General features: G+C 40.2%; 1 protein-coding gene across 1 annotated transcript; it reads left to right on the top strand.

The window, feature by feature from the left end:
* Positions 1-730: 730 nt before the first annotated feature.
* Positions 731-9805, top strand: TAF9B (TATA-box binding protein associated factor 9b). The gene is made up of 7 exons (XM_025985020.2): positions 731-1133; positions 1767-1848; positions 2163-2299; positions 2563-2697; positions 3809-3884; positions 6800-6910; positions 7823-9805. The coding sequence occupies exons 1-7, from the start codon at positions 1083-1085 to the stop codon at positions 7990-7992; spliced, it is 762 nt and encodes a 253-aa protein (XP_025840805.1). The 5' UTR covers positions 731-1082; the 3' UTR covers positions 7993-9805.
* The last annotated feature ends 3879 nt before the right edge of the window (positions 9806-13684 follow it).

Here is a 13684-nt window from a genome sequence, read left to right as displayed (position 1 = left end):
ACATGGTGTGACCTTGGGAGTTAGCCCTGGTAAGACTTTCTATATAGATTGAGTGTGGATTGTGGAGAGAGGGATGCATAAGATGGCTAGCTGCTGTTTCTGACTTGGGTAGCACAGTGTGTCTTTTTGGGATGGAGAACACTAGGGCATTGGTGGATTGTGGAAAAATAAGGAAGAGTTCTCTTTGGGGCACTTTAAGCCAAAGATGGTTAACTAATGCATGGTTGTTTTGGAAGTCACTCAGGTTGTTGTGTGGAGACTGGGGAAGGGAGGGCATCTGTGAGGCAAAGTGACAGCCCTGAGTGGGCCTCAGCGGGGACAGAAAGAAAACTACTGGGGGCCAAAGGACAAGGCTAGAGGGGCTCTGGCAGGGATTCTTGCAGGCCCGCAAAGTCTTTAGCTTTTCATCAGTGTGAAATGGGTGAGAATGACAGGGCTTTGAGCTTGATGAGAGTTGACCAAAGGCCTGCGGTGTAGACGACAGACTATAGGATAGAGTTGCCAGATTTAGCAAATAAAAATACAGAATGCCAAGTTAAATTTAAATGTGAGATCAACCACAAATAATTTTGCAGATAAGTATAGCCCATGTAGTATTTGGGATATACTTTAGCTAAAAATGTATTCGTTGTTGATCTGAGAAATTTAACTAGGTGTTATTTTACTCAAGCGACCCTATCACAGGGGCAGGTGGAGGGAGCCGCTGCAGGCATTACAGGGAAATGAAAGGGGGCAGAGTAGCAGCAGGGAGGATGTGAGGAGGGGCCACAGAAAAGACAAAGGTGACCCATTTGGTACATTTTACCGGAGAACAACTCTAGGAAGACGAGCTTCTTGGCCCTTCCAAGTGCTGGCCAAGGGCTCCTCAGGGAAGGCTTAACTGTCTCTTCCAAACCTCCTGAGACCGCGGCTTCACAGCTAGCCCTGCTCCCCTCAGCCTCCACACGGTTGAGTAGCAGCTGAAAAGCAGCAGGCCGCGGGGCGGGCGCTGTAACCCCGCCTTCCGCACCCCGCAGGGGTGGAGCCTGAGAGAGGAGCCTGCGAGCTGCCCTCTCTCCCCGGATGACGGGTGGCAGGATAACATGGAGTCGGGCAAGATGGCGCCTCCCAAGAACGCTCCGAGAGATGCCTTGGTAAGTGCGAAGGATGAGAGGCGGGGCATGAAGCTCCGCGCTGCTAACATCTTGGGAGGCAGGCCCTGGCGGAGGGCCTCAGACTGGGAGCGTGTGCCCGCTTCAACCCAGTCGGGGCGGCCGGAAGGAGTGTGATACCGGGGTGCCGGACCCCGGGGCGCTTCTCCGGTAGCCCCGCTAGGGGGAGGCTCGCGGCCCTCCAGAGTGCGCGCAGTCCAGCCACCCGGCTTTGTCTCCTGGGCCTTGGGCTCCAGACGCTTTGTCGTCTCACCAGGTCTGTGAGCCCTGACTCTCACGTCCAGTATTCTGATGCTAGCTTCCCCCATCGCCACATCCGAAAATGACAACCAGCTGTAGCCTTCCCTACCTTTTCCGGTGGGAAAGACAACACAGGCCTTTTTCTTCTCCTTGCCCCCGCCCCCGCCCCCACCCCAGCCAAAAAAAAGTTTTCAGCAGAGATTAGGACGGGGTTTGGTGTGATCCTGACACTCACTTGATAGGAAAAGTATATGAGTACAAGTCTGGAGCCCAGAGAACGAGGACCTTTTATCTTAAACATAAATACTACCTTCGGTCTAGTCTTAATTTCTAGTACCTAGATTATGCATCTGGCGTTTTTATTTGAATCCACAGGTGATGGCACAAATCCTGAAGGATATGGGAATTACGGAGTATGAACCAAGGGTTATAAATCAAATGTTGGAATTTGCTTTCCGTAAGTTAAAACACCAAAAATTTGCCTAACTTGTGAATTTGAAAACATTCTTTTATCGTAAGAATATTTTCAACTAAATCATTTTAACAATTAATATCACAGAATTCAGCCTAAAGCAGTAAAAAGGAGCTCAACCTATGGAAACAGTAGTATTTGTACTGTGATATCGTTTAAAATTAGTCATATTGCTAGAACAATTAGATACTAGAACCAAAATTCATAAATTTTCTGGAAGTTAGTAAGAACCTTCCAATAAGAAAAGTGACCATAAATATTAAGCTGTTCTCATGTTTAATAATGTTTTGTTCTTAAAGGATATGTGACTACAATTCTGGATGATGCAAAAATTTATTCAAGTCATGCTAAGAAACCTAATGTTGATGCAGATGATGTAAGGCTGGCAATCCAGTGTCGTGCTGATCAATCTTTTACTTCTCCTCCCCCAAGAGATGTGAGCAAATTTATTTGAAGTTCATTTTACTTAAAATTTCCTAAATTGTAGTTCTTTTTTAAATAATAAATTTATTTTTATTGGTGTTCAATTTGCCAACATACAGGATAACACCCAGTGCTCATCCCGTCAAGTGCCCCCCTCAGTGCCCGTCACCCATTCACCCCCACCACCCACCCTCCTCCCCTTCCACCACCCCTAGTTCATTTCCCAGTTAGAAGTCTTTATGTTCTGTCTCCCTTTCTGATATTTCCTTTTTTTAGTTTTTACTAGATATTGCAAGGCAAAAAAATCAAACCCCTTTACCACTGATTAAGCCATATGCAGGACCCAGACTGCCACCTGACAGATACTGCTTAACAGCTCCAAACTATAGACTGAAGTCCTTAATTAAAAAGGTAAGAATTTTTAGTCAACAGTTTTTTTTTAAGGTGAGATGTGTTAGGGGAATTTGTAAAAAAGCAGAGTCCTGTAGATAGATTAAAGACTAAAATAATTTGCTAAGATTTTTTAAATTTATAGCCTTGAAAATACCATGTCTGCAATTAGCTACTATGTTAAAATATAAGATCCAAGATTTTTAGAGCTAAAAGGAACTCTAGTGTTCATCTAATTCAGCAATTAGTGTTCATATCAAGGACTTGATCCACAATTCATCTATGGAGTTAGTAGCAAAGCTCAGACTGATTCCCAGGTCTCATAACTGCCAGTATTTCCACTATATCAGTTCTTTGTGGCACCTGGTAACAGAGTAAATTATGTACCATCAGGAATTGGACTTGCTTTCTGAAATACAACCTAAGGCTCTCCCACCACTGAAAAAGTTCTCCCCATATATTCAGCTAGCTGCCTTTGTTGTCTGAAATTCTCCTACAAAAGAGTATCTTTTTTAGGTTAAGATATTGACTAGTTAAGATTAAAAGTTGTTGTAAGGATGTTAACTGTTATCCCCAAATAAGACTCTACCCTAAACAAACTACATAGAATTTTATGTGTGTGTTCATATCCATGTTCATATAGATGTGTATTATGTTTATATATGTTTGTGAAGACCCTAGTTTAAAAGTTGAATTTAAAACACTGATGGGAGGGATCCCTGGGTGGCTCAGCGGTTTAGCGCCTGCCTTTGGCCCAGGGCGCGATCCTGGAGTCCCGGGATCGAGTCCCACATCGGGCTGCCAGCATGGAGGCTGCTTCTCCCTCCTCCTGTGTCTCTGCCTCTCTCTCTCTCTCTCTATGTCTATAATAAATAATAAATAAACCTTTAAAAAATAAAAATAAAAAAAAAACACTGATGGGTTGGGCAGCCCAGGTGGCTCAGCAGTTTAGCACTGCCTTCGGCCCAGGGCATGATCCTGGGGACCTGGGATCGAGTCCCATGTTGGGCTCCCTGCATGGGGCCTGCTTCTCCCTCTGCCTGTGTCTCTGCCTCTCTCTCTTTCTCTGTGTCTCTCATGAATTAATAAATAAAATCTTTAATAAAAAAACTCATTTTTTTAAATCCCTTAGGGACCTAACCAAGGAAGACTAGTTCCACGGTTAAGTGTTGGTGCTATTAGTAGTAGACCTTCCACTCCTACTGTAGGTGAGTGAGAGAATGAAATGACTTTTCTATCTGGTAAAGAAGTGCCTTGGCACTTGATTTTGAACAATAATCCAAGTCAAAACCTGAGTCAGAAATTCCCAAATATGTGTTGTCATTGATACATTTACTCATCCTCTAATAAAACTATAAACATATATTTGATCAGATTTCAAAATGAGAAAGCCACAAGGAATATCTTGCCCAAATGAGTATAAAATTAGACATTACCCAACGTTGTCATTGGTATAGACTGAGTACCAAACAGTTTAAGCTGTGTTCTGCCTCTGTACAAATCAAGCTGCCACTCAGTGCAGTAGCCTACTTGTCAGAAATTGAAGAAATTTGAGTAAACTGGCAAGAGAATGCAACCAAAAGAAAGAACTTTAAAATGTGCAAAAAGCTTAAGTATATCAAATTTTAAAATCAGTATTTTTAATACTAATCTTTTCTAAAGTAGCACTGACCATCCTATATTGCTCCTTCAAGCTGTCTCCTGTGTCCCTTGTGACAGGTCTCCCATCATTCTTAGAGCATTTCTTGCTTTCTGGCACATGTTCTAAGCTTCTTTACCCCAGTCCTGCAACCAGCCACTTTCTCCAAAGAGCCCTGGTTTCTTTTAGTAGAGAATGGTACTTAGAAACCATTGCTTCCTTTTAATGTCATTGTTTAGGTAATAAAACATAAATGGATTTGGATTTCCTGATTTCTTTGTCCTACATTCCTGCTGGATTTCTTTCAAAATTGAAGTATTTTCAGAAATTATCCTTCTCTTTGACCAGTATTGATTTCTTGGAATGCTCTTATGGTTTATAAATTTGAATCCTACAGATGTCATATAGCTCTAACATAAGTAGCATTTGATTTTTGCAGTGTGTAGACAATCTCTTAATATTCTCATTTTAACATTTTAAAACCAATCTGGTATATTATACACTTCTAATTTACCTTCATGTGAACTTTGTGGACAGAAATTTACATATATAATTTGTGCAACTTTTTGGTCATATATTATTTGTGGATTCATACTACTTCATTGAATACCAGGTTTAAAAACAAAACTCTAAGCTGTGGTAATCTGTTACACATGTTGGCAAGTTAACCAATTTTATTTTTTTTAAGATTTTATTTATTTATTCATGAGAGACACAGAGAGAGAGGCAGAGAGAGAGAGGCAGAGACACAGGCTGAGGGAGAAGCACCCTCCATGCTGGCAGCCCAGTGCAGGATTTGATCCTGGGACTCCAGGATCACAATCTGAGCCGAAGGTGGTGCTAAACTGCTGAGCCACCCAGGCTATCCAAGTTAACCAGTGTTAATTATCAGTTGTGATTTTTATCCCACTTAGACATTTATTATACATTCCATACTTAAATGTTAACAAATCCTTATGGTAATGGCCAAGAAAACCTCTACCTATTGTGAATTTCCTTGACAAAATAAATACATAACACTGTTTCATTAAGCTTCACCAAATTCTTTGAACCAATCCTTCATCAGAAAACTTGACTAGGAATGAAGATGTCAGAGTAAGGCCTCACATTCTGAGTTGGGGAGAGAAAGCACTAGAACCAGATTCCTGGGTACCTTTGAGCTTTCTTCCCCCATTTCCCCATTTAAACTTTCTTCCTCTGTCCCTGGGGAGGATAGTTGTAGTTTTTTCAGCAACTCTTCCCTGGGCAGACTGCTGGTTCCAGGGGAAAGGACGATGTATGGAAAGCCTGAATCCCCAAAGGAAAAACTAGGAACAGACATGTTTCTATAAATATATTTTCTAGAGAGCTATATTGTCAGTATATCTTTGAGTCTTGCAAAATTCATTCATTAAGCAAAAATTTGTTGAGTGCCTATTAGGAGTAAGGCACAAAAACCATATGCTCATAAGGATAAAAAAGTGTCAGCCAAGGCTTATAATCTTGAGAACAAGATAAGATACTAATAAAGGCTCCTATAACAAAGTAATTTCAGAGGCAGGCAATGACTTCTGAGCAAATCAAGGAAATCTTATAAAATAGGGTGGTATTTGAGTTGTACCTGGAATAATGGGTAGAATTAAGATGAGGGGAGTTTGGACTAAATTATCTCCAACATCCCTTTCTGCTTAAAAAAGTACCTGAATATAGAAAAGGAATAGGACTGGGATGCCCGGGTGGCTCAGCAGTTGAAGGTCTGCCTTTGGCTCAGGGTGTGATTGTGGGGTCCCAGGATGGAGTCCCAGATCAGGCTCCCCGCAAGGAGCCTGCTTCTCCCTCCCTCTGCCTATGTCTCTGTCTTTCTCTGTGTCTCTCACAAATAAATAAAATCTTCAAAAAAAAAAAAAAAAGGAATGACTTTCGTGCTCACCTGGGGACCCTAAGAGGTATATTTGACGGGCTTTTTGTTACTTGCATGTTGATTTAGCTTCACAAGCCTAGTAGACATCTTCTAATTCTCAGTAACAAATTAAAAATGCCACCTAAGGTAATGAATAGCAAAGTTGGGTCTTTATTCTGCTAGTTTTAGACATCCAATTTCACTTCATGTAGCTACAATTCAGTGTCAGATGCTGTTTGAAGAGCTTTAGGTAGATTATTTTAATTTTCACAAGAATTTTATGTAATAGATACTGTTATCCCATTTAACAGATGAGAAAACTTAAGTACTAAAAGATTAAATAACTTGCCCAAAGACATTCAGCTAGTAAATGATAAAATCCGGATTCAAACTCAAGTAGGTAGGCTCCAAAGCCTACATTCTCTACCACTATACTATCCTCTGAATTTTAGCATCTATAAACTATTGAGCTTGTACTTTGCTTATTTTGATGATTTTTCTCACCTTTATTAGTTCCCTGTGCTTTGAAGGTAGTTTCTGATATGCCAAAGAGTACAGAATAATGAAGTTATGTAACTAACATGGTATGTTAATTACAACTACAGCAACCCCACAAACAGCATCTGTCCCAAACAAAGTTGCACCTCCAGTGTCAGTGACAAGCCAAAGATTTACGGTGCAGATTCCGCCTTCTCAGTCTACACCTGTCAAATCAGGTAACATGATGGGCGGCAGGTGGGGGTAGGGGTGTTGATAGTGTTTTTCTTTTTTAAAGTTTTTCTGAATTTTAAAATTTGTGAATAATTTTTGATTATAGAACAGTTTATATTCCTATAGCAAGAGTTGTTTTAATATCATACCAGGAAGGTGGCAGTAATGCTACAAATCAGGGTTCTTCAGAAGGGCCTATGAGCCTACTAAAATTGTATGAAATTTTACATATATGTAATGTTTTGATAGGAGAGAGTATTCAGAGCAATCATCAGATTCTCAAAGAACAATGAATTAAAATAAGCTAGGGTCCACAAATCTAAGGCATTTTCAGGGAAAAGCACTAGGATCAAAGCTCAAGAAAATAATATAACTTAGTGTATATCAAAAATTATACCTTTACTTCACGGAAGGATACATATAAAGTTGGAATAATATATAAGTAAAATTCTGCTATAGCATGATTTATTACTGCATATATTTAAAATTTACATCTTCTGAAACCTAGCTGTACATAGTAAACTACTTATATAAAAAATAAATAAATAAACTACTTATATAAAATATTGGCATATAAGGGAAATGTGATTCCTAATCTTGAACATGGGCCTTTAGTATGTTCCATGAGGAGTCCAGTGCACTGCTTCCCATGGCTAAGTACTAACTATAATTTTAGGTAGTTAAGTTTTAAAAAAAAGAACTTTAATGTTTTCCTAGATACTAGTTTAAGTACTTTAAAGTATTAAAAAATTATATCCAACTCTTAATGCAACATAAATACCCATTTCTTCTATGATGTAATTGCAATTCATGTTATTAAAGTTCTTATTAGAATTATATTTTGCCTTGTTGAATACTATTTACCATGTTTCTGATTTGGGGTAATTCAGTTTGAGGGTGTTTTCTCCTGTTTACAGTTCCTGCAACAACTGCAGTTCAAAATGTTCTGATTAATCCTTCAATAATTGGGCCCAAAAATATTCTCATTACCACCAACATGGTTTCATCACAGAACATGGCCAATGAATCAAACCCATTGAAGAGAAAACACGAAGATGATGATGATGATGATAATGACACTATGTAAAGAATACAATCAAGATGTATTTCAAATGTTGGTTTGGAGCCCATTATACTAAACTAGAATATTCTATCTTCTCAAGTTTTATCTTAGAAAACTTAAAAGTAGCTGCAGTATTTTTCATATTAGCTTAAACTGTTAGATTTCTCTTTTTTAAACGGTTAGATATCTTAAGTAAGCATACCAATGCTTTTTCATTAGGCTTCAAGTAAAGAAGTATTTGTTTCTTAATATTTTGATTAATGTTGAATTCTATAACAATTTTATATTTGGAAGCAGTTTTCTGCCATGTATTATCACGGACAGTAGCACTCAAGTGTCAGCTTCTACAGCCTTATCAGTGGACATTAGTACAGCATAATTTCTAATTTACATTTAAATACTTTCTTTTGTAAGGTAAAATAGTCACAATTTTGGTTTTCACCAACTTTTTTGACCAAATCTCTAAATTTAGGAAATATTTTTTGGAAAGGATAGATTTAAAGGGATTCTAAATTCATTTTGAGTGTATTTGTTTCTTGGTATTCCCTAACTTCCCACCTCCTCAACCCAGTTTCTAGATCCCATTCATTTCTGTATCACCTCTTCCCCATAGGCCTAAGTTTCTACCAATACTCTTAGAAGGCCAAAACTTGAACTTAAATAGTCTAATTCCTAATAGTACAGTTCAGTGTCATTTTCCTATTTTTAAAACCTGCTTTACATGCCTAAAGGTTTGCTTTGCTGTTTTTCTCTCCATATTAGAACAGTTGAGTTTTATCCATTGCCTTTTATGCTGTTTGAGCTTTCCTCTGCTTTTAACAGGTAGTTTGGGGTCAGTTAGTTTGTCTTATATTGCAAATGGATAACACCACATATTTCATATTTCTAATGTTAACAGAGATGCCATAACTTAAAATCTGCCTTGAAAAGTATATTTACACTGGACCTAGGCAGAAACCACTAAAAAGCAAGTGTTTTTTTCCTACCATACATATATGCTATGTTCACTACTGCTTGAACCCTTCTATTGGTATAATTCATTTTTCTAGCTTGTTGCTGAGGATATCATACATGAGATGGCATCAGACCTGAAAATCCTCTAGAAGGCCAACAACAAAATCAAATCAGTGTAATGTGACCTGCATTTAGGTGTACTATGCATAGGTTTCCTGGTAATGTTGCTAAACACCTTTCATTATTTTCCACTTATACACATGTAAGCATCTTAGGGGAAAACATTGCAAAGCTTTCAAAAATATAAATAGGCTTGTTGTTTTTAAGTAAGTTTGACATATTCAATATAGGAATACTTTTGCAGAGTTTTCTAAAATAAATTTTCATATATCATAATTTAGAACTTACAGCCAAGGATCCTCAAACTTAAAGCACAAAGTTTCATGTTAGGATGGTGCTTGATACATTGAAGAGAAATAGTCCAGTGACAGAGAAGACCTGTCTTATCACAGTTTGAGTGTTTTTAGATACTAGGAAAAAGGTGGTATCAAACTTATAAAAACAGGTCCAATCATGATAGGAGAAAGATGTTCATTATATAGCATAGGATTATCATTACTTGAATGTTCTCAGGGAAGCAGCATGTCAAAAAGCCTAGGTTCTAGTCCTGGCTCCATCATTTACCAACTATGTGACCTTACTTCACCTCTGAACCTAGTTCTCAGTAATAGAAAAATAACACCAACCCTGCCTACCTCACAGGGATGTTGTGAGGGTTTAATTGGTATATGAGAAAATTCTTTCAAAATTGTAAAATGGTTTATAACACCAAGAAAGTGTTAATGTATTTGTTCTAAGATTATTAATAAAAAATTGAACTTCCCATTTATCTTTTATTTCTGATTTAAGGGATTCAAAGATGAACAAGATCCAGTAATTCTGAGGTCCAACAGGCAATTAAGATTTAATGGGTGACTTAATCTTAAATCAGGGAATTGCTTGCTTTTATTTGTAATCAGCATGTAACTCATAGTGAAGCAAAATAAAAATGATGAGGCTTAAGTCTGTTAAAAACATAACATGCTGTCATTGGTAGGAATTTGTACATATAATTGAGGCTGTAGTCTGAATTTTCATCCACTTGCTAGGGCAGCCAGTCTTCAAATGAAGACTGCTTTATCTTGTAGAACTCCCTTCCTTAATTAGGTCTACCTAATATAGCTTCTAGAAGGACTTAAGGCAGTTCTTGTCCTCCAGCTTCCAGGTAGATTTTTTTTTTAAAGACATACTGATGATAAATGTGGTGAGGACATTGTCCTTTTACAAGTTCTTCCTTTTAAAAATAGGAAACAAGTGTTTTTGATCTGAGTATGAATATAGGAATACAGCCAGTAGTGGGGAAAATAGAAAACATAATGCACACTGGTCCTAAGGAGTCCTGAGTGAAAGGAAGTACTCGAGAGTTAGGAAAGACAACACTAATCAGAACAGCAGGTACAAAGCAGTGTGTAATATATTAACTACCATGTTTTAATTCGTATGTATACATATACATGGAAATATGCTTTTATATGCATTAAGTAGCTCTAGACCAAAGGAAACCATTCTGAACAGTGGCTATTTCTAAAGAGGGAAACTGGTAGCTAAGGGACTAAGGTAAGAAGGTGTCTTTTCATTTTATACCCCTTTTTGACTTTTGTATCATGTGCTAGAGGGGGGTTTGGGACATAAAAAGAAAAACAAGGGAAGCAGGAAACACTGAGCTTAAGAGCTTGAATTAGTTTCTGACACAAAGATTGTCATTTCTCTGTACAGGCATACACATCTATGCTACACTTATGCCTAAATCCTCACAATATTTTATCAAAAATTCCTAATTCTTTATCAAATCAGGAAGCATTTCCTTGTACTATTCTAGTTTATGTGCTCATAAGTTAATCTTCCTCAACGAGGTTGTAAATTCCTTCAGGACATAAATGCTATCTTAGATTTCCTCCATTATGTCCTAAGCATATTGCAGGTACTCAAATATTTGGCTATTTATGTTTCTCCATCCATTCTCTGGATTAATGACCCAAATAAATGGGGAATGATCCTGAAAGCAGGGTCTAGTAGAAAGCACTTAAAAGGTACAATCAGGGATTGATGGATGGATGGATGAATTGGCAGTTGTGGAATCTAAGTGCTAGGTTTATTGGTATAAAATTCTTTTAATCCCTGTGTACATATGAAATAATAAAATACTGAGGGAAAGGTGATCAGTAGGGGAGAAAAGTCATCAGTATGCTAGAGTTCTAGCCAGGCTGTGACATTAATTTGCCGGATCTATGGGTAGCACCTCTGGGCCTCCTCTACAAAAATAGAATTCCTGCTTCTCATACTAGGGTATACTGTACCCTGTATAAAGAAACATGGTACATTTTAAAATTAACTACAACTGTGGGGACAGTATTAAGATGCAAATGAAGTTTTAAAAATTTCAAGTCTTCAAAATGGTTTTGTTTAAAGCAACCACCAAAATTTTCTTCTGCTATTCTTTCCAGAGTTAAACAAATAATCCTAGGCTAGAAGTATCATTTCAAAGAGTGGGACACAATGAAAAAGCAGCCTTCAGAATCCGACAAACCTGGATTTGAATCCCTGCTGTTGCCTACCATCTCTGTGATCCTCCAAGAGTTTATTTCTCTTCATAAAGGTGAAATACGCGGGAGGGGCAAGATGGCGGAGGAGTAGGGTCTCCAAGTCACCTGTCCTCAACAAATTACCTAGAAAACCATCCAATCATCCTGAAAATCTACGAATTCGGCCTGAGATTTAAAGAGAGACCAGCTGGAACGCTACAGTGAGAAGAGTTCGCGCTTCTATCAAGGTAGGAAGATGGGGAAAAAGAAATAAAGAAACAAAAGGCATCCAAGGGGGAGGGGCCCCGCGAGGAGCCGGGCTCAGACCCGGGCGAGTGCCCCCAGGACAGGAGAGCCCCGTCCCGGAGAAGCAGGAGCTGCACCAACCTTCCCGGGCGGAAAGGCCTCCCGGGGAATTGGAGCAGGATCCCCAGAAAGGCGGGGATGCCCTCAGGCCCCCTGGGACAGTAACAGAGGAACTGCGCCCCGGAGAGTGCGCCGAGCTCCCTAAGGGCTGCAGCGCTCGGCGGGACCCGGAGCAGCTCGGAGGGGCTCGGGCGGCGGCTCCGCAGAGGGGGCTGCGGGGCTCCGGGAGCAGCTCGGCGGCAGCGGCTCGGGCGAAGGAAGAAGCTCTGCATGGAGGGGGCAGCGCGGCTCCGGGAACAGCTCGAAGGGGCTCAGGCGGCGGCTCTGCGGAGGGGGCTGCGGGGCGGGAGCGCGAATCCAACAGCGCAGGCCCCGGAGCACAGGGCGCCGGGACACAGCCCAGGATCCGGCCTCCCCCGGGACAGGCAGAGGCCGGGAGGGCCCAGGACAGCAAGGACGCTCCTGCCTGGAACTGAGCAGATCAGCGGCCCCGCCCCGGAGCCCCCAGGCCCTGCAGACAGAGAGCCCCGGAGCTACTGCGGGAGCTGACTCCAGGGTCCCAGAGCTGCCGCCCCGCCACTGTGGCTTCCTCCCGGGGCCTCACGGGGTGAACAACCCCACTGAGCCCTGCACCAGGCAGGGGCAGAGCAGCTCCCCCAAGTGCTAACACCTGAGAATCAACACAGCAGGCCCCTCCCCCAGAAGACCAGCGACACGAACCAGTTCCAAGGGAAGTCAAGGGACTTAAAGTATACAGAATCGGAAGATACTCCCCCGTGTTTTTTGTTTTTATTTTTGTTTTTTTTTTGTTTGTTTGTTTTTGGTTTTTTTTGTTTTGTTTTGTGCTTTTTTTTTCTTTCTTTCTTCTTGATTTCTGATTGCTTCCCCCACCCCACCCCACCCCCTTTTTTTTCTTTTTTCTCCTTTCTTTCTTTTTCTTTCTTTTTCTTCTCTATTTCTCCCTTTTTTTTTCTTCTTTCTCTTTTTTCTTTTTCTCTTTTCTTTCCTTCTCTCTCTTTTTCTCCTTTTCCCAATACAACTTGTTTTTGGCCACTCTGCACTGAGCAAAATGACTAGAAGGAAAACCTCACCTCAAAAAAAAGAATCAGAAACAGCCCACTCTTCCACAGAGTTACAAAATATGGATTACAATTCAATGTCAGAAAGCCAATTCAGAAGCACTATTATACAGCTACTGGTGGCTCTAGAAAAAACCATAAAGGACTCAAGAGACTTCATGACTGCATAATTTAGATCCAATCAGGCAGAAATTAAAAATCAATTAAATGAGATGCAATCCAAGCTAGAAGTCCTAACGACGAGGCTTGACGAGGTGGAAGAACGAGTGAGTGACATAGAAGACAAGTTGATGGCAAAGAGGGAAACTGAGAAAAAAAGAGACAAGCAATTAAAAGATCATGACGATAGATTAAGGGAAATAAATGACAGCCCGAGGAAGAAAAACCTACGTTTAATTGGGGTTCCCAAGGGCGCCGAAAGGGCCAGAGGGCCAGAATATGTATTTGAACAAATCCTAGCTGAAAACTTTCCTAATCTGGGAAGGGAAACAGGCATTCAGATCCAGGAAATAGAGAGATCCCCCCCTAAAATCAACAAAAACCGTTCAACACCTCGACATTTAATACTGAAGCTTGCAAATTCCAAAGATAAGGAGAAGATCCTTAAAGCAGCAAGAGAAAAAAAGTCCCTGACTTTTATGGGGAGGAATATTAGGGTAACAGCAGACCTCTCCACAGAGACCTGGCATGCCAGAA

This window comes from Vulpes vulpes, chromosome X (assembly GCF_048418805.1).
Source record: "Vulpes vulpes isolate BD-2025 chromosome X, VulVul3, whole genome shotgun sequence".
Classification (NCBI taxonomy): Eukaryota; Metazoa; Chordata; class Mammalia; order Carnivora; family Canidae; genus Vulpes; species Vulpes vulpes.
This window is presented reverse-complemented; position numbering and strand designations above follow the sequence as displayed.

Excerpts from the sequence above, each read along its gene's own strand:
- TAF9B (XM_025985020.2), top strand. The coding sequence starts at position 1,083 with ATGGAGTCGGGCAAGATGGCGCCTCCCAAGAACGCTCCGAGAGATGCC. Across the intron at positions 1,849-2,162 it reads AATGTTGGAATTTGCTTTCC|GATATGTGACTACAATTCTG; the intron begins GTAAGTTAAAAC and ends TTGTTCTTAAAG. Across the intron at positions 2,300-2,562 it reads CTTCTCCTCCCCCAAGAGAT|TTTTTACTAGATATTGCAAG; the intron begins GTGAGCAAATTT and ends TCCTTTTTTTAG.